This window comes from Rana temporaria, chromosome 4 (assembly GCF_905171775.1).
Source record: "Rana temporaria chromosome 4, aRanTem1.1, whole genome shotgun sequence".
In the NCBI taxonomy this organism is placed as follows: domain Eukaryota; kingdom Metazoa; phylum Chordata; class Amphibia; order Anura; family Ranidae; genus Rana; species Rana temporaria.
Genome location: NC_053492.1, coordinates 119,319,539 through 119,343,456, shown reverse-complemented (window position 1 = coordinate 119,343,456; position 23,918 = coordinate 119,319,539). Strand labels below are relative to the sequence as shown.

Genomic DNA, 23,918 nt, shown 5'->3' with positions numbered 1-23,918 from the left:
AAAATACCATTGACATATAGATAATTATGAAGTCAATAAAGAATAAAGGTAAGGAGAAGAAAGGGGGGATGGTGGATAGAGGGGGGAGGAGAGGAAAAAAAAAAAAAAATAGCCCTATCGAGTACGTATAAGAAGTGGAGTCCGGAGAGGATGAAATAATACCAGATTATAGTGAAGCAGTCCTTAAAGAATGAAATTCAGCGGAGTTCTTGAAAGACAACCAGCATGCCCATTTTTCATAAAAGGTCTTAGGAGAATCTTTAGATTGGGAAATGAGTTCTTCCATTTCGGCCATGTATCCAATTTTATTAAACCAATCCGAAATGGAAGGAGGTGATGACTGTGTCCATCGAATGGGTACACATAGTTTGGCAGCATTGATTAGGTGGAACATCAATGATTTCTTATAAATGTATTGCGGTAGAGAGGAGTGGTGTAGTAAATACTGGGCGGCAGTGAAGTCAGGGGTATATGTTGTAATGCGAGAAATTAATTGATGGACCTCCTTCCAGAAGGGTCTGATCAGATCGCATCCCCACCATATGTGCAAGAGTGTGCCTTGAGCACGGTTACATCGCCAACATAGTGGAGAAATGTTTGCATTATATTTATGAATGATGGCAGGGGTCCTATACCACCTAGAGTATAATTTGTAATTGTTTTCCTGTGTCAATACATTCAGGGATCCCTTATGTATATGTTGAAAAACATGTTCCCATTCATTACTCGATAGGGATACGTCTAGGTCGCTTTCCCATTTGAGATTCACTACATCATTCTTAATGTCGAACGTTGCAAAAAATGACGCATACATCGCGGAAATCAAATGTTTTTTAGGAGAATTTTGGAGACACAAGTTCTCAAAAGGAGACTTGCGTCTACACCATACAGAATTTGAGCCAGTGCGATTGAAAAAATGTTTAACCTGTTCATATCCAGAGGGTTGTATAATAATGTCAGGGTGGGAAAGTTGAAAAGAATCGAAAGTAAGAAGTTTACCGTTGTCAAAAAAGGTTTCAGCTCTGATCGATTTGACGTATGCGGAACCGGATACGTCAAACACCGATTGTCCTAAAGAAATCTCTGGGTTTAAGTTAACAGGAGTCATGGGACCATATAATGAGGAAAAATGTAGATTTTTACAGAGAGCCCTAAAAGTTTGCAAGGTAGGACCCACCAAAGGGTGAGAGCAGGCGACAGGTGGGATTTTGCGAGCAGCAATCCAAGGCAAATGCGTAAGCGGTAAGACAGGAGACGAGGAAACACCTTCCAATTCGACCCAAGCCTTAGTATGGGAATGCAAATGCCAATCTAAAATGCGAGTCATGTGGCAAGCCCAATAGTATTTTTGCACATCAGGCAATCCTATACCCCCCAAAAGTTTGGGAAGAACGAGTTTGTCCCATTTAATTCGAGGCTGTTTTAAATTCCAAATAAATTTTGTGCATATTCGTCTAAATGCCTTAAAAAAAGTAGACGGGATCTTAATGGGAATAGTCTGTAGCAAATAGAGAATTCTGGGGAAAAGCGGCAACCATTTCAAGGCCCAATATGGTTGGGCAGGGCTTCAATGATTGGAACAATACAAGAGTTGGAGCCAATTAATATTAAGCACATAAACTGACCTCCCCATGCTTTCCTAGATAATACCAATAACTTTCAGCTGATTGTTTCATTTGCCACTCACCCAGGCTGACGTTTGCAGAGGAGGAGCAAATCGTTGAAGAGGAAGAGATAAACTGGGCGGAAGAGTTTCTTCGTGCGGAGAGTGCGGGATGTGCGCGGTCCTGACATTTGTTGTAGTTCACCCTGCTTTAATAGCCATCGTGAGTGAGAGATGATGGGTACAGACTGTCAGGAAGAGGGAAAAATAATTAACAGAAAGAAAAACAAATGTATGGGGTTGAGATGAGTGTGCTGTATAATGCAATCATTTTTGGTCCTACCCTCCACCCGCTCCCCCTGTCCTGGAAATATCCCACACAAACAAGTAGAAGGGATACATTTTTTTTTTCTCATAAGTGGCACGATGTGTAGCAATAGATGTACCAATGTTAGAGAAAGTTAATCAGTGCCAAGAATCATATATCTCACAAACACACCTTCTTTATTGCTGAGGTTGTTTTATTGCTTGTGCATGATGGTATGTGAAAATCTTTAATTATCGTTTAACATTTTACCGGTAAAGGTGTTCTGAGATATAGACTTTTTAAAGTATAATTAAAGGCAAAACTTTTTTTTTTAGGTTTGGATAGAGTGGAGAAGGTTTATAACACCTGTCAGGTGTCTTTTGCTGTCTGTACCCCCATTAGGGAGATTCACCCTCGCTATTTGTCCTGTTTATCGTTATCAACGTGAGTGAGAGTGAAAGAAAATCACAAATTTGGAGTTGTCAAAGAACAGGAATAGAGGGATCTTCCAATGATGACCAGGTGGCAAAATGGGGATTCCCTCATTTGGAGTGATTTCCTCTCAATTCCTGTTTTGGCGATGGAACAGGAAGTGAACTCTCAATAGGAGACAGAGGTCAAGAAAACTGTCAGGGGTTATAACTGATAAATAATACCCTTGCAGTAAAGCTTTCTGTATTTCAAAGTTAAATGCTGGGTCAGTCTAGGAGTCAGTAGTTTGCTCATGGGGCATTAGCGGTTGTTGGGCTGAGGGCCTGAAAAGAATTGTCAAAGAAGTACAAGAGGCTGAAGGGCACTGAGTCCTGGACTGAAAGAGGGATCCTTATTTCTTTCACAGAGGACTTGCCTGAGGATGCTGTGTGGCTGACAGCTCTAGGGACACTATGAGTAAAAAGACTTTACTGAGACTGATAATTAGACCAGTTGCCAGAGGTTGCTTTATGGACTGCTGTTGCAGGGCAGTCAACATCTTAGCCATACCCTGCTACCCTCAGAAAAGCCACTCTTGGGAAGATTAAACTTTGTCTATCTACTGTGATTACTGATCATTTTGGAGAATCCTGTAAACCTAAACCCCTCTCCTGTTAAATTTCTTCAATAATAACCCTAGAAAGACAACCCATATATCAGGCATTCTCAACCTTTTCAACAAAGAGCAACCCTTGAAATAACTTTCCGCTTTCAGGGAACTGCTGCTACAATTTACCATGTCTACAAATTGTGATACATTAGTGGTCGTCAGTGTGGTCAGTGGGAGAAATGTGCCTTACACTTGTGGTCATAGGGAAGAATTACCCCCTTACAGATAACTAAAAAAAACAGTGGTGCTATTTGGAACTTATTTGAGAGGTAGACATTGCTCATTGTTAAAGGAACCCCTAGCAAGCTATGGAGAAACCCTAGGGTTCATGGAACCCTGGTTAAGAAAACCCACCCTAGATGGAGTCTTAAAGTGGTTGTAAAAGCAGAAGTTTTTTTATCTGCATTAAGATAAAAAATAACTTCTGTGTGCAGCAGCCCCCCTCATCCCCCCTTAATGCTTACCTGAGCTGATTTCTATCCAGCGATGTTGCACAAGAGACTCGGCTGCCTGGGACTCTCCTCCTCATTGGCTGAGACAGCAGCAAAGTGCCATTGGCTCCCGCTGCTGTCAATCAAAGTTAGTGAGCCAATGACGAGCGAGAGGGGTTGGGGTGGGGCCTAGCCATGGCTCTGTGTCTGTATGGACACATGTAGCTGTGGCTTGGCTCGGGTGCCCCCATAGCAAGCTGCTTGCTGTGGGGGCACTCATCAGGAGGGAGGGGCCAGGACAGCCAAAGAGGGACCAGAGAAGAGGAGAATCTGGGCTGCTCTGTGCAAAACCACTGCACAGAGCAGGTAAGTATAACGTGTGTTATTTTTATTTTTTTTAATAATCTTTTTATTGATTTTCAGAACACAAAAAACAAACACAACAACAAACATTGGCCATACAAGGATATCAGGGTGACCATAGCAGGAAACATATCATCAGGTATTCAGTCATGCATAATATGGCAATAAGAAGGAGTCACCATTAAGAATGCATCATATTAGCTTCCTGAGCTATCAACTAGTGGAGAACATGGCTATACCGGTTAGAGCAAGACATTACAATTTTGCAACAATACACAATTATCATCGACAAGGTGTATCCTGGAGAGCTAGATAATTAGGGAACTTCAGTGGCCGTAGATGGATCAGCTAGCCATTTAGACCAGACTTTGTCGTATTTTTGAGGGCATCCTCTATTGGCGTAGGTGTCTTTGTAGAGTGGCAGGCTGTTGTTGATCAATTGCTTCCACAGGGTTGTAGTGGTATATTGGTAATTTGAGTTATGAAGTTCAGTATCTCAGTCCAATTAACGACGATAGCCGGGCAGGAACGTGTGCTATTTTTAAGAAAAAGAATACAATTACGGTAATATTTTCGGTATGTGTGGGACTGTGCTTGAGTGAGCAGCAGCCTCTGTATTATTCGGGAGAACCTGTCTATCTTCAGCGGCCCTTGTGGGGGTAAGCACTACACTAATAATATATTAAAATATCAGATTTTGTATTGAAAGTGGTAAGCCAGGACCGCTCTGTGTGATTGTCTTAAATTTAAATTTACACACATTGCAATAGTTCAACTTTGAATTTTGTGTACAGCTTTAGTTTCATCCAAAGCTGGTCACACACTTATAGATTGTTTTTGTTCAGTCTGCAAATCTAACCAATTCCTCCATCCATGCTATAAAGTGCTTTGTGGCAATTGCATTTTGACAGTTGGCCCTGTTGATTGTCAAAATACATGAACAGTGGCTGCACCTGACTGGATGTAGCCATTGTTTGGGCAACAATTTTCTGCCTGTTCCTGAGTTTTTAAATGAGGAATGTCAGGTGGGCAGCAGACAAGGCTACAAGCAGAGCCAATTTTATCCTACACCCCAAGAACTGTCCAAATTTTGACCAGTATATTACCAAGATTTTTGGTACCGTGTTTCCCCGAAAATAAGACGTACTCCGAAAATAAGCCGTAGCGGGATTTCGACGCAAGATCGAAATATAAGACATCCCCCCGAAAATAAGACGTAGCGATGGCGTGTCGAATCCCCGAAAATAAGACGTAGTGATGGCGTGTCGTATGCGTAGCGGCGCGGGCGGGAAAACAAGACGTGATAGGCGTACTGTACTGGTGCGGAGCTCAGGAGCTGTAAAGAAGTCGTGCAGCCCTTCTTATCTGCTCCACAGTATCTCTAAGTGACCGGAGAGGTGTCGGCAGCCCCATAAATACGGTACGGTCGGCTCCCCCTGTCAGGTGAAAGTGAAAGTAAAAAGTCTCCTCAGTGAAGTGAGGAGAAGGACGCTCTGTACTCAGGGGAAGAAGTAAAGCTTCTCCCCAGCACTGACCAGCAACAGTCTCTCACCCCACACAAACACCAGGGGATAGTTGAATAAATGTAGATTGTTGTACCATACTCTTGTACCATACTTGCCGGTAAAAAAAATAAGACATCCCCCGAAAATAAGCCATAGTGTGATTTCTGGAGGAAAAATAAATATAAGATGGTGTCTTATTTTCGGGGAAACACGGTAGTAGGGAATTAGGTGATTACATACCCCTGTTGTGGGCAATACTGAAATTTAAATCTCTTGTAAGCACATCAGTCAACATCTTGCTCTACCTGTGCAGAACATGCGGAAAGATATTCTTGTTGGTGTCAATGGAGAGATCATTCGCCATACACTATGAGAAAGAAGAGCCAGCTAGGGACAAAGGGCCTGGTGTTTTTCATCCAAATCAGCAGACAGCAGCGACACAGTAATATTTTCAGTTTTCACTTACAGAATTTCACCTACATTTTACACCCTTGAAAGAGTTCATATTTCCCCACAAGTGAAGAGGAGAGATTCCATACCTTGATCTTAAATTCAAGTGTCTTCTCTATGCTGATAAGCTGCTCTGTACGACTCATCTTCCTGACTCCATCATTACAGGCTCGTACAAGCTAAACAGGCCAGAGGAGACAGCCAATGAGACACAGACATATGCATATAATACATTTAGGGGGTCTTGCTTATGGGAAGTTGTAGTGTGGACTACATTAACCAACCAGGTTCCAAAGTATGGATGTGACATCAACCACCAAACTGGCCACTACAGGCAAGCCCATTACATTTTATTACATATACACTACAAATTCCTCAGAGGAGTGAAATCCATCCAGCAAAGCATGCCTAATGCAGATCTTCACCCTTAAAAATTATCTTTGCCCCTCTCCATGCCACCCCCCTACTCGGCACAAATATTGCACTTTTGTTTGGTTTATGTACTTTTTTATATTTATTTAGCAATCTCGGTCCTGCCCTCCCAAATTGCCTAGGCAAATGGTGTCAGTGCCCCTGTGCCTCCTGGGATATGTGATGTGCATATCACAGGAAGCACCAGGAGCACGACAGTCATTCCATTCACTAAAGGAGGAGAGGGCGGGCCTAGTGATGCGTCATCGGGAAGCAGTGCCTGAAACCAGAAAAAGCCGGTAGCCTCCCGATGACATCCCAAGAAAGGATGGTGGTGTCGGATCTGAACAGCAGCTGTAGACAAGGGGATCTCAGCAGAACAACCCTGGAAGCTAGAAGCATGCATTACTGTGACACCCAGCTATCACTGGCAGGTCCAGGTCTCCAGCAATGACTAGAAAACAATGAGCATAGTTTGAAATCATGTCATCGTCATGTCAGCTATGACAAAAGAGTTTACATGGCTTTGTTTATAAACAAAGCAATGTCAATTGCTGCTACTACTGTATGCACCTATACTGTGCACCTAGAAATAAATATATATTTTTTAAAAGGACACAACACAGTTTAAGAAAATTTAAAAATTCACATATATATATATATATATATATATATATATATATATATATATATATATATATATATATATATATATATATTCTGCTTGGTCTCCCATTACTTTATAGCTTTGCCCTAGATTTCAGCCCTCTGATGGTTCATCATCACCATAGGCTGAAATAAAATTGTAGCTTGACCAGTGTCCCAGTATACAACATATACACTTTGCAATTTGCTTCTTTGCTTCTTTACGCCAGTGGTGTGAAAAGAAATCAGGAGGCAGATGTGGCCATGCCACTGCATTTCCAATCTATAAACTTGGTTCAGTTATCTTTGTCCCCTGGTGGCATTAAAATAAACACCAACAAGTGTTTAAACAAAAATCACTTTATAGGTATTCTTTTATTCTGTAAGCCATTTGCACATATGGTAGATGTTATTAATAATAAAATACATGTCATCAGTAGGGGTAGAATATCTTAAACAATTTGTTGCCCATTGTGATCAATCTGATTTCTTCTTTTATTATCTGGGAAATAAAACAAGCCATCTAACTGTCCATATTAGGTAATCACTACATTTCTTCCGGTCTTCACCAATTTTTTTTAAACAGAAACGTTACCTGTGTTCTAAATGTAAATAAGGGGTAAGAAAAAAAAAAAAAACACATAAAAATTTCCATTTCAGAATACGTAATGCAGGATATTACTCAGAGGCCTAAATCAGTTTCCCATTGTTACATTAACATTCAGTGGCACATTGATTTGGGCTTAGAAAACTCTCCATCCTTTTGTATGTGTACTGTACTATTTATACATCTCTTACAGCAGTATGGGTCATTTTTATGGAATGAGTCACAGTTTAGTTCTCGGGAATTTAGTGTGATGCATTTACAAACACTGGCTTCTGTTTTTTTTCCCCTAATGTTTCTTAGCTCCATTTTTCATACAGTTTATATATCTAAGTGACTCTTACTTTCTCCAGTTCGCGGTGTGCTTGAAGTGCTGATGCCTCTCGCTCTGAGCCCTCCTCGACTTTAGTTAAGATATTCTGTCAAGTAAACAGATACATCAGTCACATTATTATTGTGAATTTTGAAACCAACCAATTACTTTAAGCTTGCACTGAAAAGCCGAGACCTTTTACATAAGTGGCCTCCAAGTGGTTGTTTGTGATTCATTTGTACTGTACCTTTTATGTTGTGGCAGCAACTTTTCAACAGGTTTTCAATACACACCTACCAGAATACCTGCTGTACTGAACACTTGCCATACGCACTATGCCAAGTACATGGTCATTATTATGTCTAATGGTCTATTTCAGGCAAATACATCAATTCAACATTCACCTTTACTGAGAAGCATAGGGGCTGCCATCACTAATTGAGTGCAAGTTTGCATAGAAGTACTTATTTATTTATTATAGGTACTTCTATAGCACCATCAATTTACACAGTGCTTTACATGTATATTATACAATCACATCAGTCCCTGCCCTCAAGAAGCTTACAATCTACGGTCCTAACTCACATTTATACATACACACACTAATGGCAATTTATACAGGAACCAATTAACCTAACAACATGTATTTGCAATGTGGCAGGAAACCAGAGTGTCCGTACAAAACCGACACAGGCACAGGGAGAACATGCTCCAGGCAGGTAGTGTCATGGTTGGGTATTCGAACCAGTAACTAGGGTTACTGGGCTGAAGGGCTAACCACTTAGCCACTATGCTTAAGACAGAGGTCATCATAACAGGAAGACAATTAGAATTTTCAGAGGGTCAGTAATGGAAGCATCCATATTTATCTTAATAAGAGATTGCTTTAATTAAATTGAAGGTACAGAGCTGGATTGGTCAGTGGTTCTAAAGTTCATCTTGTGCATCTGATACCATGCCAGTTAAATATCTTTGGATGCCTGCATCATCTAACTGGCCTTCACTCACGCATATTGGTGCTTTCCATTGTTGTGTGCACCGGTCTTTGCTCTCTGCTCTGAACAGACCAATAACGGAGTGATCAATGGTTATACAATCACTTAGTCCTCGGGCTTAGAGCTGATGTGGGATAGCTGTAGCCTAAGGCCCTGTACACACGATCAGTCCATCCGATAAGAACGGTCCGAAGGACCGTTCTTATCGGTTAACCGATGAAGCTGACTGAGGGTCTGTTGTGCCTACACACCATCAGTTAAAAAAACGATCGAGTCCAACGCGGTGACGTAAAACACAAGGACGTGAAGAGAAAAATGAAGTGAAATGAAGTTCAATGCTTCCAAGCATGCGTCGACTTGATTCTGAGCATGCACAAGTTTTTAACCAATGCTTTTGCGTACTAACCATCGGTTTTGACCTATCGGTTAGGCGTCCATCGGTTCAATATTAAAGCAAGTTCTAAAATTTTTGACCTTCCGTCTGTTTTCATCGGTTTTGACCGACCGTGTGTACGAGGCCTTAGGGTGAGTATGTGTGTTTGTTTTTTTATAAACCCAAAACTTCTGCTTAAAAGGCCTGCATAGCAAATACATCTCTGTATGACCTGCTGCATTCAAAGAAATGCAAAGTAGGTCAAATGCAGCTTTAGACCTATTACCTACACTGCATAACCAAAGTACTGTAAATAGGATTCTACTGGAAAACAATGCATGTCTACAAAGCCTTTAAAGTCACCATAAATATGACAACTTTCCTGCAATTCCAACCACTTTTGGTCAAGATGGAATATAAATCTTGAGTGATAAAATGTAGAAATTAATTATCTTGATCGGCTGCAAAGAGATGGGATTGAAATAGCATTGATCTAACCCAGTGGAAAATTGCTTTTGACTGAATTGTTATCAGTTTGTCTGGTTTAAATAGATTTTTCAAATAACCTGTATTAAATCTGTCAATTTATAGCCCTAAAATTTGGGTGGACAATCAAACGTGTGAGTAGTAGATTGACTGGTTTAAGGCAATCAATTTGTATCATATTCCCGGTTGATTCAAAATGGTTGAAATTACACGCTTGGCAAAATAAATCCTGTTCTGTTGTAACCTTAATCACACATTTTGGCATGTGTCAGTAATTTACTGACTAATTTAACCTGTTACTTATTATTATCAAATGGATGTCGGAGGCATTATGAAAACAGATTCATTATGATCTTCCATATCCCCATGCTCTACGACCCAAATCTGTTTATAGAGCATGGTGAGGAATGCTTAGCGAAAGACAAACAGTCAATACAATTTTGCTAGCATTTTCCCATCATCATTCAGTAAAACTGAAGCTATCTGTATCTAGTCCAGAATAAACAGACGTAAACAAACACTAACATACATACTTGAAATAGCAATCAGTTAACAAGGATATTACAAGGTTGTGATCCGTAACTCTGCAGTGTGACGCATGAAATGTAAAGCCATTTATAGCAGGGAGTGGCTGGAATTCTTATTATGTTCCGTAGGTAATAATGTAGACAGAAACCGAGAACCCTTGCAGGTGATAGTACCAACAAAAACGGAAGGGTGATTGTCTGCTTACAGGGCTGTATGTGGTAAACACTACTTTGTACATTTCAAGCTGACAAAAAGAAATGTATCCACAAAGTTTTCAATTGCCGATCTAGTAATCTGGCATCTAGGAGGGCAGCTAAAATGAGACAGACCAAAATATCCAGAAGAAGATTTCTAGAAATAAAGCAAATGTCACCAAAAATATCAGAAATGTGGTGTGACCATTGTAATATTCCATCTGTGTATCCTGAGCAAGGCAGAGAGCATACTGAAGCTAAAATGGTACTATTAACTACCGTATGCTCTCTAGCTCCCTTGTTACCTCCTCCCATGTTTGCTTTCAGGACTTCTCCAGAGCCTCTCTCATCCTCTGGAACTCCCTGCCCCGGTATGTCTGATCAGCCCCTACCCTGTCCACCTTAAGGAGATCCCTGAAAACTAATTTATTCAGGGAAGCCTACCCCGTACCCATTTAACAACTGTCCCCGAGCCACCCCCATCAAATTATTCTCTGCAGCTATTACCTTTTGTACCACCACCCCCTCCCTTTAGAATGTAAGCTCTATGAACAGGGCCCTCCTGTACCTTCTGTATTGAACTGTACTGTCAACTGTAAACTGTTGACGCTATATAAATCGTGTATAATAATAATATTAACAGACCGGTCAGCCCCAAGGTGACATTTTAATTATAGGTGGGGCTTGGTCATCTGAGCAAGCCCCTGTTTGTTTATTTTTTATTCTGTATAATTGAAACTAATACCTATTTTTCTCAAGACTATATTACTTAAAATACTGTACTAATGGAGACTAGCATTTAGCCATACATTGCCAGAGGTTTCACCAGGAAGGATCTCTCACTTCCCAGAGGACCCTGCATATGGGGCACAAAACAAGAACACAGCAATGGACAGTGCACAGCATGGAATACTAAAGGGCCAGTTAAGGTGTCCACATAGACCAGTGGTTCTCAACTCCTGTCCTCACGAGGAGCTCTCACTGTGGAAGAGATGACGTCGATGGCGGTGCAGAAGACAGTCTATGTGGACAGCTTTACCCCAAATGCCTGCATACTTACAGTATCTCACAAAAGTGAGTACACCTCTCACATTTTGTAAATATTTTATTAGATATTTTCATGCGACAACACTGAAGAAATAACACTTTGCTACAATGTAAAGTAGTGAGTGTACATCTTGTATAACAGTGTAAATTTGCTGTCCTCTCAAAATAATTCAACACACAGCCATTGGTGAGTATACCCCTAAGTGCAAATATCCAAATTGGCCCCAATTAGCCATTTTCCCTCCCAGATGTCATGTGACTCGTTAGTGTTACACGGTCTCAGGTGTGAATGAGGAGCAGGTGTGTTAAATTTGGTGTTATTGCTCTCACTCTCTCATACTGGTCATTGAAAGTTCAACACGGCACCTCATGGCAAAGAACTCTCTGAGGATCTGAAAAAAAGAATTGTTGCTCTACATAAAGATGGCCTAGGCTATAAGAAGATTGCCAAGACCCTGAAACTGAGCTGCAGCACGGTGGCCAAGACCATACAGCGGTTTAACAGGACAGGTTTCACTCAGAACAGGCCTCGCCATAGTCGACCAAAGAAGTTGAGTGCACATGCTCAGTGTCATATGCAGAGGTTGTCTTTGGGAAATAGACGTATGAGTGCTGCCAGCATTTCTGCAGAGGTTGAAGGGGTGGGGGGGTGGTCAGCCTGTCAGTGCTCAGAACATACGCCGCACACTGCATAAAATTGGTCTGCATGGCTGTTGTCCTAGAAGGAAGCCTCTTCTAGAGATGATACGCACAAAAGTCTGCAGTTTGCTGAAGACAAGCAGACCAAGGACATGATTACTGGAACCATGTCCTGTTGAGACCAAGATAAACTTATTTGGTTCAGATGTTGTTAAACGTGTGTGGCAGCAACCAGGTGAGGAGTACAAAGACAAGTGTGTCTTGCCTACAGTCAAGCATTGTGTTGGGAATGTCATGGTCTGGGGCTGCATGAGTGGTGCCAGCACTGGGGAGCTACAGGGAACCATAATTGGCAACATGTACTGTGACATACTGAAGCAATGCATCACCCCCTCCCTTCGGAGACTGAGCCGCAGGGCAGTATTCCAACATAACAACCCCAAACACACCTCCAAGACGACCACTGCCTTGCTAAAGAAGCTGAGGGCCAAGCATGTCGCCGAACCTAAACCCTATTGAGCATCTCTGGGTCATCCTCAAATGGAAAGTGGAGGAGCACAAGGTCTCTAACATCCACCAGCTCTGTGATGTCATCATGAAGGAGTGGAAGAGGAATCCAGTGGCAACCTGTGAAGCTCTGGTGAACTTCATGCCCAAGAGTGTTAAAATAATAGTGGCCACACAATATATTGACATTTTGGGCCCAATTTGGACATTTTCACTTAGGGGTGTACTCACTTTTGTTGCCAGAGGTTTAGACATTAATGGCTGTGTATTGAGTTATTTTGAGGGAACAGAAAATGTACACTGTTATACAAGCTGTACACTCACTACTTTACATTGTAGCAAAGTGTAATTTCTTCAGTGTTGTCACATGAAAAGTTACAAAAATGTGAGGGGTGTACTTACTTTTGTGAGATACTGTAGAAGTGCTTGTTTTAATCATCAACCATGTGAGAAATTGCATGAACAACACAGCATATTGTAACATTGTGGCCAGACAAACAATGCAATGTTATGTCAGCCAAGATTTTTACAAAATATACGTGTATTCAGATTTTTTTTAATTAAAAAATACATGGACAGCTCTTCTGATTAGTCACAAAATTGCAATATATTGTCAGCTTCTCTGCCAAGTGAGATGGTGTTGCCAGCATAGCCTGGAACAGTTTTCTCAAACAAAAGTGACATATAAGTCCACAAGTTGCAACAGATGTTCAGTTTATGTGCTAAGCATGATAATCTTGCTCACAAAGCCTGATACAGTTTTCTCAAACAACAGTGTTGAATTGTCATCTGTCTTAAAGCGGAGTTCCACCCAAAAATTTAACTTTTCGGAGCCCTCCCCCCTTTCGGTGTCACATTTGAGGGGGGAGCAGATACCTGTGTAATACAGGTATTTTGCTCCCACTTCCGGGCATAGATACCTGAGCCACCCGCGGTATCTACGCCACACCCCCTCACTGTCTTCTGGGATACACACAGGTCCCAGAAGACAGCAGGGAACAATGGGAACACCCGAGTCGCGCATGCGCAGTAGGGAACCAGGAAATGAAGCCTGCAAGGCTTCACTGCCAGATTCCCTTACCGAAGATGGCAGCGGTAGCACCTGAGAGCCAAGGGAGAGTTCGGGTGCCAACATCGCGGGCGCCCTAGACATGTAAGTGTCCTTATTTTAACAGTCAGCAGCTGCAGTATTTGTAGCTGCTGACTTAAAAAAAAAAAATTGGCGGAGCTCCGCTTTAAAATGGCAATAGATTACCAGCACTAGTGCCAAGCAAGGCACTATTGATAATAGCCCTGCACTATTTGTCATTGGTCTTAGGGCTCATGCACACAGAGCATTTTTACAGCTGCTGTTAGGGGCGTCTGATGTTTTTTTTAACTGCCCCTATGTGTCTATGCATACATAAAATGTCAGGCATTTGGAGGCATAAGCCAAAAAACTTGGAAAAACGCCCATAAACGCTATTCAAAAATGCGTTTTTTAAACATCCTGTGTGCATGAGGCCTTAAAGTTGCAATAGATTATTATTATTATACAGGATTTATATAGCGCCAACAGTTTGCGCAGCGCTTTACTTATTATCAGCTTCTCTGCCGATTAACAATCATACTATATGCTTCTAACATGCTAAACTAATCAAAACCCACACTACCCTCTCCCTCTCCACACAACACACATAAAGAAGCAGCCTGCTGTAAGGCTCAGGACACACCTATACATTTTGATTTTGGTTGTTTCTGCAGTGCTTTTTGCTGTGCATTTTTTGTTTTGCTCATGTGATTTTGCACCAATTTGCGTTTTGCATTTTTAATGCTTTTTTTGGGGCCAATTTGTTGTTGGGTAGATTATAAAAAACACAAATCACAGAAAAATCACCACAAAAAGCACTAAATACTTTTCTGCAGCGTCTCCATTGAACTAAAAAAGCAAAAAAAAAAAAACACTGTCTTGTCTGACCCTTGATAAAAATGCAATTGCTGAAAAAAAGCATAGATGTGACGTGGAATTATGTGCAGGCTCGCCAATCTCACAACAAACACATGCTTTCAAAATTCACCAACAGCATTAGACCAAGTCACTAAATATTTATTTAAGTAGGATTCACAGTAAGCCTTGATTTGTTCATGTCATGAATGAACTATATGAATAAGTGTATGACATAGTAAATGTAACCTAACACAAAAACAGACATTTCTCTAGTGAAAGTAACTCAGTAGCATAATTTCAATTGTTGACTCATAAGTAACCAAATATGATCTGGCGTTATGGAGACCTATGACTCTGGTCATGAGGTATGGAAAGAAAGGAGTTAATACGTTCTAGGTGCACAGTGGGACCCCATTCTGTTAGTGGCTGTGAGGTGACAGAGGTACGCAGGACTAGTGGAGTGGGCGCAGGCTCTGCACGTCTCTCTTAATGCAAGCATACAAGTTACAGTGTATCATCGGACAAGACACTTTTTGGAGGAACTCTGTACACAGTGAAGTCCCATCTCTAAGTCAGGGAATTGCCTCGATGACCGCAGTCTCTGCCTGGTCCCGGGCATTGAGAAGCATGCTCTGTGCAAAAGGTACTCCCGTGTGCAAGGTGAGAGGTCCCGCCCACATGTAACTAATGTATTCTAAAATTATGTAAGATCAAAGGAAGGAACCAGTAGGAGCTTCAGGGTACCATGAAGAGGGACACTCCGGGAGCTGTTTGTTTCCCAGCGGACTTCAAGAGGAAGTAAACCCAGGAAAAAAAAACACCACCTGCAAGACAAAGGCATGCGCGTGGAATGGCAGTGACCTCAATGAGGAATGGCACACTACAGTGCGCCTACGGCGCATGCGCCATAGACAGCACCGCCCGTGATTATAGTAAATATCTCCTAAACCGTGGAGGTTTAGGAGATATTTCAAGCACCTACAAGTAAAGCCTCGTGCACATGACCGAGGAACTCGTCGGAAAAGACACATTGTTTTCCTCGACGAGTTCCTTGTTAGGCTTGTCGAGGAACTCGACAAGCTTGCTTTGCGTACACACGGTCAAGACAAAATCTCCTCAATCTCAAACGCGGTGACGTACAACACATACATCTGCAGGGGAAGTTCGATTCTACTGGCAAAACCCTTGGGGCTGCTTTTGCTAATCTCATGTTACCGCGTGTTAAGTAAAAGTTTGGTAAGAGACGATTTGCACTTTTCAGTCTGTTACAGCGTGAAAAATGTGTTATCTCCATTACAAACCATACTTTTACCGAAGGTGCGCTCCCGTCTCATACTTTATTCTGAGCATGCGCGGGTTTCTTAGCATACACACACTCGCGTTTCTCGTTGAAAACCAGCCCGACGAGGAACACGATGAGGAAGTTGAGACTCCCGTCAAGGAAATAGAGAACTTGCTCTCTTTTTTCCTTGTCGAATTCCTCGACAGTTTCCTTGATGAAAAACATACACACGACCGTTTTCCTCAACAAAAAAGCTCTGCCACCAAGTTTCTTGATGGATTCTGTCGAGGAAACCGGTCGTGTGTACGGGACCAGTTCTCTGAAACAAAGCAGCATTAAGCAACATGGGTGGCAGGAAAAATAAATATGTGCCTTCTTTTGCGCAGGTATATGGATTAAAAATGGTATAACGTGCCAGGGTCTCTAGGTACAGGAACCCATAGCAGCAAATCAGAATCTATCATGCGCTGGTCTAACTTTAGCAGAGTTAATACAGTTTGTTCCTGATGAATTACTTCCCTTGAGATATATCACTCTTTATCACATGTGACTATTGGAAGTCCTCCTGAAATTCTCTTCCCAGTATTTAGTTATCTTTCATACTCTAAATAACACAGCCTTGTTAAAAGCATAATACTATTAAAGGAAGCAGAGTATGTCTTTGACTCCAGCAGCTTGGCCTAACTGTTTAGATCACTGTTCTGTTTTACAGAATATTACTAACAAATCTTAAAGTAAGCAGACAGTGATTAAACAGTGCCTGTCCTAGTTATGATGCCCTGGAGTACTACTAACCATTATATCCATGTTTAGGATGCTGCTCAGCAAGATCTACTTCTAAACTGTGTGTTACCGGTATTCTGCATTCTGCCTGAAGTAATACATTGTCATGTGCAATAAGCCTGCAGCTTCCAATCTGTGCTTCAATGGCCTCCTCTCAGGATGGAGTACAAGACAGCCCTGGCATGTGATTTCATGCCAACTCATATTTTAACACATCTCCAACTTTGTCAAACCTGGTGACAGAATTTATATTACTACCAATTCAGCTCAAAGCATTTGTTACCACAACACTTCATATTTCTGTACCATATACATGTATGAGAAAGTATTCAGTTCTCTTTGTATTGCTTCCTTTTTGTGTAATCCCTGGTGTTCCTGCTAGTCCCTCTGTGTTTTCCTATTAACAGCTGACCACACTAAGCAGAAGTCAGTTCACTAGCTATGCTTGGAACTAATTGTACCTTCCTACAGTGATCACACTTATCCTGACACCCCCCCCCACCCCCCGCTGCACAGTTATTCACTGGAAAGCTCAGTGTGCTGCTGCTTCTCCTCTCCCAGCTCTTATGCAGTTGTGAACAGAGGGAATATGATCACTTATGTAGCAAAGTCCCGGGGCCCCTGAAGCCCAATGGTGACCTCTAGCGTTAAGGACAGCTGACATCCTTCAGTGTAGAGTGGGTTCCAAGGCATGGTGGGTGTAATGCAAGATGAACAGGTGGGCGCCAGACACTTTTTGAATGCAAAGAGATTTATTATCTCTTGAACAGAACTATGGGAGAAAGGATTATGGCCAGGACACCCTTAGGTGTAATGTTAATTGGCAGACTCCGAGACTTCTATAGGTAGACAGATATACAGGCGAAGGCCTTCAGCCAGACACCACTTCTGTATATGCAGGACACTGTCCCCATTGGCAACAATCTTGTAGCTGTCTATTTTTTTAAAATAACAAACATGTTATACTTACCTCCTCTGTGCAGTTGTGTCCCTCTTCTGTGCTCCTGGCTCCTCCATCCTGTCGAGTGCCCCCACAGCAAGCAGCTTGCTATGGGGCAGCCGAGTCACAGCTCCTTGTGTCCATTCAGACACGGAGCCCCGGCCCGGCCCAGCCCCTTCTCTCTTCTGAATGGCTAACTGACTTTGATTGAAAGCCACGGGAGCCAATGGCACCACTGCTGTGTCTCAGCAATCAGAAGGGAGAGTCCCAGATGGCTAAGACATCACTGGTGAGAGTTGGGGCTCGGGAAAATAATTAGGAGTTGCTGGGAATGCATTAAGATAAAAAACATTCTACTTTTACAACTCCTTTAAAGCCCAGTTAAAGTCACAGAAACAGATATTTTGCTCACAACCTTCATTTTCATAGACTTATCTCAACATTCTTCTTAGCGCATTTGTGCACAGTGTCTGAATATGACTGCACTGTTAATTAGGTACTAGAATTAGATCCTATGCTCTCAGTATTCAGAACACACCCCTGCAATATATGTCTGTGTAAGGACCTTTAGGATGAGGGGTCTGCTACTGTGCATTGGAGTGTGAGGACAGAAAGCAGTATTTTCACATAGACTTTATGAGAAAATTAGTCTCATAACATGCGGGGGGTACAGGTATAAAGAGATAAAAAAGATATCAACTGGACTTTAGGTCACTATAGTGCTTCAGTGTTGTCATTTCCCACTTGTTAACCTAATAAGCTGCTTTATTGCAAGTATTTAAGATGTCTTTTAAGTAGCTACATGTGAGTGACAGGTACACTTTATTTAGTAAGGACATGTAGCCTGACTAAGTAGCTCCTCCTCTAAAACAGGAGACTAGCGGGCTGTCTGCATTCCTACAAAGCTGTAATTTTTTACCAGCTCTCCTCAGCACTGCATGTTTATTCTAAACACCGAGCAGCATATTGCACAGAACTTGTTCTCAAGTCTGTTTACAGGGAACAACGCTCCATTTATTCAGCACCAATTTGCTCAATTTGGATGTTCTAAAAAGAGCTCTCTGACAGCGCTGTGAATAAGCTTCGGGATACAATTTTATTGGTAGGGACTTACTGTGGCTTGTAAATAACTAAGCAGCAAGACAGAGGCCACATCGTGTAAAGATGGGTTATGTACATCCAAGTGCTACAAGTATCAGTCAAATGCTTGATGAATGGTGTTCTTTTAAGGTTTAGAAGAGAAGCACACTGAAATTTATGTCTTCTAAAGATGTCAGTATGAATCTATTATTTTTCAGAAGATAACCCTGAGTGGACGTTGGGACCAATTTATTAAAACCAAAAACAAGGTAATTATAAGGGAAGTGGTATAATTGCCCCATAGTGACCAATTAGGTTTTATCTCTTATTCTCTATAGAAATGGAACCAGGAACCCAATCTCTGTCTGTGCTTCCCTTTTCTTTTCTTTTTTAAATTAAAACGCAATGTACATTTGCTTACAATTCATTAAATTTGCTCTAGCCCTTTTTTTTTCCAGTTGTTTTATAAAGATTGTGGAAGAGGGAGGCCAAACCGATGAAAACGGCCTGAAGTCCAATTTCATCGGTCCAAACCGACCGTGTGTACGGCCCATCAGTCTGTTATCCTTCGGACAAAAATTACAGAACTTGCTTTAAAATCTAACCGATGGACGGCTGACCATCGGTCAAAACCGATGGTTAGTACACAAAAGCATCGGTTCAAAACCTGCGCATGCTCAGAATCAAGTCGACGCATGCTTGGAAGCATTGAACTTTGTTTTTTACAGCACGTCGTGTGTTTTACGTCATCGCGTTCTGACCCGATCGGTTTTTGAACTGATGGTGTGTACGCACATCAGACCATCGGTCTGCTTCAGCGGTGAACCGATGAAAACGGTCCGTCGGACCATTCTCATCGGATGGATTGACCGTGTGTACGTGGCCTAAGGGCCCCTGTACTGCTTTAACCATTTTGGGAGATTTACACTCACATCAGCCTTTTTCCCAAACTGCTAAAAAAGATCTTTTTTTTTTTTTTTTTTGCTGTTCCTGCCTCCAGTGGTTTTCCATCTGTAACACAGGACATGTAGTAAGGGCAGGGCTTTTTTTCAGGGGGAACTTGGTGGAACTCAGTTCCACCACCTCTGGCTCAGACCCTTGGGGGGGGCTGCTCACAACAATCACTTGTAAACACAGAAGTCTGGTTTCTGTGTTTACAAGTGACAGCTCTGCACTCTGTATGTAATGTAATTCTGGTATTTAATGCCCCTTTAAGACTCTCCTACTGTTTGTGAAATTTGACTGACCACACCCACTATTTGATGCGATTTGGAGGGTGTGTGTCTGGGTGTAAGGTCGTGGTTGAGTTCCAGCATCTATTGTTTGAGAAAAAAAGCCCTGAGTAAGGGAAAACCTTTCCAATGCAGATACACACAACAAACAGTACAATAAATAATTAAATTAAAAAAAGTGGAGATATTTTATCTCTTAGACATTGTTCACAGCAGTCAGCGTCAGTTCTGGGATAGATATATAGGCCCATACAGACCTCTGTGGTCACCGCAGCTGCCAGAGACGCGGCTCTGAAATGTCACATGAATACATGATAGTAGCTGCAAAGGAAGACTAAAGATATGAAAATGATGGGGACAGATCATGTCCAGAGGTAAAAACAAACAGTCAACAGTCAATAGCTAAAGTTGAACTCTCCTCATCTTTAGAAGAGGGAGGTCCATGGGCAGAAAGGATATTACCTAAAAGACAAATAAAATAAATAACCATGAATGTGAGAGACTTTACAGCATAAATCTAAATAGGGGGAAGGCAACATAGATCCTAAAGGTGGGAAAATTAAAGGGTACTAACCCTGAATCTTTAATAAAGAGAGTGTGGTTTGATCAACAATACCTATATAGAAAGGGTAGTCAGGGAAGAGAATATTTTGAATCACAAAATGGCATAAAAAACATAAGGACCAGAAAGATGAGAATAAGCCCTTCTAACCAAAACCTATAGGTGTTTCAAGAATGTGTTAGCCACACTGCAAACCTGCCTAACTAGTTACTCAATATACTGAATATGGTTCTGGGAATCATCCAAACTACCACTGTAGTGAGCAGGTGGACGACTGTAATGTTCACCTGATAAAGAAAAGGAAAGAAGGAAGGAATCTAAGAAGATTTCCTCAGAAGACCACAGCTCGGTCAAAGAAGAGGACTATCTAATAGTAATCTGGTCCCCAAAAGGCGTTTGGATTTATACTATCCTACATAAGGGAAATCTGCAGTAGAGTAATAAAGTGTCCTGCCTTATGACTCTCAAGGGGAGAAGAGGATTTTCCAGAGTAGGATAATCACATGCAAGGAAGAAAGTAAGAATATTTACGTGCAGAAACCTCATTGTTCAAAGTGGGAAACCAAAAAAAAACAGTAACTTTACTCTAGGAAAGACAGTGTGAGGGCGTACGTCACCCAGTCTTTTGCAGAGGGCCTTCTCAAATCTTTTGGGAAGTGAAGATCTTGCATCAATCAGATGAGGTCAGATCAAAAGTCTAAACAAAAGAGGAATCCCCTATCAACTCAGGTACAGAGAAACAGATTCAAGAAGTAGGCAAGAGGATACATCCATTAGCAAAATTCTCCACCCTGGCCACCATATAGCGTGTAGAGTCTGGAACTATTTAGTAGGAAAAGACCAGTTAGTTTCTTGCCGAAATTGCAAATTACCTAATTTAGAGGAGGAGAGCAAAAAGAATGGAGATGATGCAAGAAGAGGGGGAACTATGTTCAAGGTTATTCCCCAACAATCCCACAAACTCCCAAGCTATGAATGGGAAAACATGTGCTATATACCAGGAAAGCCTAAAAGGTTTACCGGGTGTAGATGTTTTAGTGAGGAGTTGAGCAGACAGTCCAACTGGAAGATGAATTAGGATTGACAATACTAAAAAAAAAAAAATTTGTATATAGTCAAGAACTGCAGGACGAACTGTGAAAATCTAGAAAACTTACTTTTTTTTTTCAGGGATGGTCTCTTGAGTGTTACATAATTGGAATGTCAGAAAATGGCATTGGTGTAAACATAGGGGTCAGTTATGTGCACAGGGTCCAGAACTGCTGGAGGACACTGAAGAGTCAGATGGTTACCAAATAAGAGAACAGCAGGGACTGATCCTTGTTGACTTTGTAGATCAAAAGGTCCCTCAGGAGATTGAAAGGACTGAGGAGAATCAAGCACCACCAGTGGTGCAATTATCCATGATCAAAAAAAGGACTTCCCGAGAGGAGTGCAAGTTCGAGTGGGTGACTATTCAAGGATAGGCTTCTACCAGAGTAGGAATCAGAGATCCCAGGGTGCAGGGAACCCAAACAAACATGGTAAAATGCACAATGGGGGTTTAGTAACATTGAAGAAGAATGTGGAAAGATAGCTGAAAGAATGACCGAATTTAAAAGTCTACGCTACAGAGGGAATATTAAGCATCCAAACTGCAAGTAGGTAAATTACCAAGGAACGCAGTAGGATGAACGAACAGATCCACGTGTAAAATAAATGCATGTAACAAATACATTTAAATACCCTTGGCCTGAAGCAACACGCTGATCCTCTAAATGCATTGTAGTGCATACTGCATCAATCAGGTTAGAAGCAACCCCTTGTAAATCTGAGTCATATATAACACTCCACCTAGATGACATCAGCGCTTGGTGCCCTCAGCCTTAACAGTTACCATGGTAAGATGTTGGTGGTGGAAAATTTCAAATAGAACCAAACTTGACCAATTGTGATGTAGCCCCTGGTGCTAAAAATCCTATTACCTTAGCTTAGATTTTCACGACTTCAGATTTAGGACTACCAGAGACCAGAACCAGCCAGGCGGCTAGCTGCACCATTGGAATGCCATGTAGAAAACTGAAGCCACAAAGCATTTAGGCTGTGTCTTCTGACTGAGCTACATTTTAGATTTCTTGTAATAATTCACCAGAGTACCAAAAGTACTAAATAATTCAGCAGAGTACCAAAGCTACAGGGTAGGAATATATGCACAACACTACAGAAATGATTCATACAGCTACAAAGATCTAGTGTACACATTCTACAAAACTCCTCACAAAACTATGAATAGTAACTTCTGTACCATTCTTCACACAACAAAAGTCTGAAAGCTTTGTTAGGCATCTGTTGGTATTCAGGATATGATGAGATTATATGATGATGATTGTTGATGAGTTTGGGACTATAGTACTATGATAGGCAGGGACAGTTCAAGAAAAAAACAATAGTGAAATGTATCTTCTGTGCACCACAATCTTATGTGATTATACACTATTTTTTTTTATGCAAATAAAAATATTGAAGAAGAAGAATAAAAAATAGTGTTAATTGTAAATTACCTGTACCAGAAGTTTCAGGCGTGTGATCCTCTGAAAGGGCAGGATAAGGAAAGAGGAAAATGGAAGGCCTTTGCAAATAGGATTTGTCTCCAGATGTGCTACTGCTTCCCGGAATTCTGTCCTTTCTTGACTGATAGACAAAGAAAGATTAAATAAAGAAAATATTATTAAACATAGGAGAGATAAATGAATATGCAGAGATGATGATACAATAGGATTTTACAATACCTTAAGAAAGCCATACACATGTAAATGTATCTTATGTTTTTTGTGAACGGCGCATGCACCGTTCGTGAAAGAATCCCAGTGCGCATGCTCGAAATTACGCCTCAAATCGTCATTGCTTTAGACGTGAACGTAACTTACGTACAGCCCTATTCACGAACGACTTACACAAACGACGTAACATTTTTAAAACTCGGCGCGGGAACGACGTCCATACTTAACATTAGCTACGCCTCATATAGCAGAGGTAACTTTACGCCGGAAAAAACCTAACGTAAACGATGTAAAAAAATGCGCCGGCCGGACGTACGTTTCTGAATCGGCATAAATACCTAATTAGCATATTCCTCGCGTAACTATACGGAAGCGCCACCCAGCGTAAATATGCGGCCTAAGATACGACGGTGTAAGACACTTACGCCGGTCGGATCTTAGGGAAATCTATGCGTAACTGATTCTATGAATCAGGTGCATAGATACGACCCCGCAACTCAGAGATACAACGGCGTATTCGGAGATACGCTGTCGTATCTCCTTACTGAATCCAGCCCAGTGACTGCATCTGATAGGATGCAGTCACTATTCGGTTGATAAATTTCCACCTGGCCCAGCCAATTTTTCAGTCAACCTTTGTGAAAATGGGTGGTGTCAACAAGGCCACACCTGTCTCAAATTCAAGATGCAAATAGTTGGCCGCTGTAAAGCTGTGTCTAAAAATTGTAAAAAAAAATTAGAATTATGTTCCTTTATGTAAAATTGCAAAGACTTTAAATATATAATCATTTACGGCACATCATTTTATCAAAAGAATGATGCCACGTACACACGATCATTTTTCAGCATGAAAAAAAACTTCGTCTTTCAG

The 23,918-nt window shown here is 41.5% G+C and overlaps 1 protein-coding gene across 7 annotated transcripts in view; it reads right to left on the bottom strand.

The window, feature by feature from the left end:
• NGEF (neuronal guanine nucleotide exchange factor) overlaps positions 1 to 23,918 on the bottom strand; it is a 208,131-nt gene that overhangs the window by 13,180 nt on the left and 171,033 nt on the right. For all 7 annotated transcript variants that reach the window (XM_040348941.1, XM_040348939.1, XM_040348943.1 and 4 more), the window contains 4 exons: positions 22,829 to 22,958; positions 7,745 to 7,819; positions 5,830 to 5,919; positions 1,688 to 1,851 (listed from right to left, as the gene is read on the bottom strand). In XM_040348941.1, the coding sequence (XP_040204875.1) occupies positions 1,688 to 1,851; positions 5,830 to 5,919; positions 7,745 to 7,819; positions 22,829 to 22,958 (459 nt within the window). The remainder of the gene's footprint in view (positions 1 to 1,687; positions 1,852 to 5,829; positions 5,920 to 7,744; positions 7,820 to 22,828; positions 22,959 to 23,918) is intronic.